The sequence below is a fragment of the Benincasa hispida genome, chromosome 8, assembly GCF_027475165.1.
Source record: "Benincasa hispida cultivar pf3 chromosome 8, pf3_genome.v1.1, whole genome shotgun sequence".
Lineage (NCBI taxonomy): Eukaryota > Viridiplantae > Streptophyta > Magnoliopsida > Cucurbitales > Cucurbitaceae > Benincasa > Benincasa hispida.
The window spans coordinates 49,514,749-49,515,865 of record NC_143485.1 but is presented as its reverse complement, the minus strand read 5'-3'; the positions used below and the strand labels follow the sequence as shown (position 1 = coordinate 49,515,865).

At 38.1% G+C, this 1,117-nt stretch overlaps 1 protein-coding gene across 1 annotated transcript; it reads left to right on the top strand.

Annotated features, from left to right (window-relative positions):
- The first annotated feature begins 219 nt into the window (after window positions 1-219).
- On the top strand, window positions 220-904 carry LOC120082919 (uncharacterized). Its single transcript, XM_039038339.2, has one exon. The coding sequence runs from the start codon at window positions 443-445 to the stop codon at window positions 845-847; it is 405 nt and encodes a 134-aa protein (XP_038894267.1). The 5' UTR covers window positions 220-442; the 3' UTR covers window positions 848-904.
- Window positions 905-1,117: the final 213 nt, after the last annotated feature.

Below are 1,117 nucleotides of genomic sequence, written 5' to 3'. Positions count from 1 at the left end.
TCTTGGTTTTTGGGTTATTTTATAAAATTTTCCTACAAAATTTATATTTATTTGTCATTGATTTTTAATTTTACGTTTAATAAAATTGCAACCTTAACTTTTTTTTTTTTTTTTTTAATAAACAATTAGTGAAAAAAAGGGGCAATAAGAAAAAAAAAAGTATGGAAATTTGAAAAATTCCAAAAACATGTTTAAAAGAATGATGTGAATCGAATTGGTGATCATAAACGTACGATCTAAATTTAGAGAGATGAAGAAGAGTAAAGAAGAAGTAGAATAAAAAAATCAGAGTAGCCAAATGTAAGGTCCACAGTGTTAAACTCTAAAAAGTACCAAAAATCGAAACCCATCTCTCTCGGAGAAACCCAAATTTGGGGCTGTGATTGAGGCTCATCATAAACATGGCCCCGCCCCCAATTCAATTCCTGAATTCACACACACTATGAAGAAGAAACCAGAGCTTCAAGACGACGACGATCATCGCCATCTCGAAATCCTCAAGGCCGTCGCTCAGGCATGGCACAGCCACACCGGCAGTTCAAAGCCTGCTAGTGAATTCGACGCCCATCGCCGGAATTCCAGACCTACTCCTTCTCGGTTCAAGCTTGAGGCGATTCGAACCCGCTCTTCCGTCAGCGATCGGAGATGGGACTTCGGTCAGTCGCTGTGGGATTCGTATGAGATCGTGACGGTTTCGAAGAAGTTGGAGGCGGGGCTGGTGCTCGACAGAGATGGGTTCCGGGAGGTTGACGGCGGCGGTGGGCGGAGTCAGAGGAAAAAGCGAGAGAGTTGTAACAGTTTGAGGAATTTGTTCAGTAGGGCTTCTTCGAGGAGATTCAATTATTAGGCATTTCAAGTTCGAATTCAAACCGATGAATGAAATCTGAACCTCCTTGATAATCAATTTTTGAGTGATTGGGAAATTCGAATTCAGAGGTCTTGATTTTCGTCTTCTGTTTTCGATTTTGTGTTTCCAAATTTTGTGCCTGATTTCCTCTACATTCTAGGATTTCCTTTTTTTTTAGTATTTTAAAATAATTAAAATATTTTTTTTTTATTTCTTAAACATACCAATCAAATCATCTAAAATCAATTTAACATTTTGAAGCACATGGTT

Excerpts from the sequence above, each read along its gene's own strand:
- LOC120082919 (XM_039038339.2), top strand. The coding sequence starts at position 443 with ATGAAGAAGAAACCAGAGCTTCAAGACGACGACGATCATCGCCATCTC.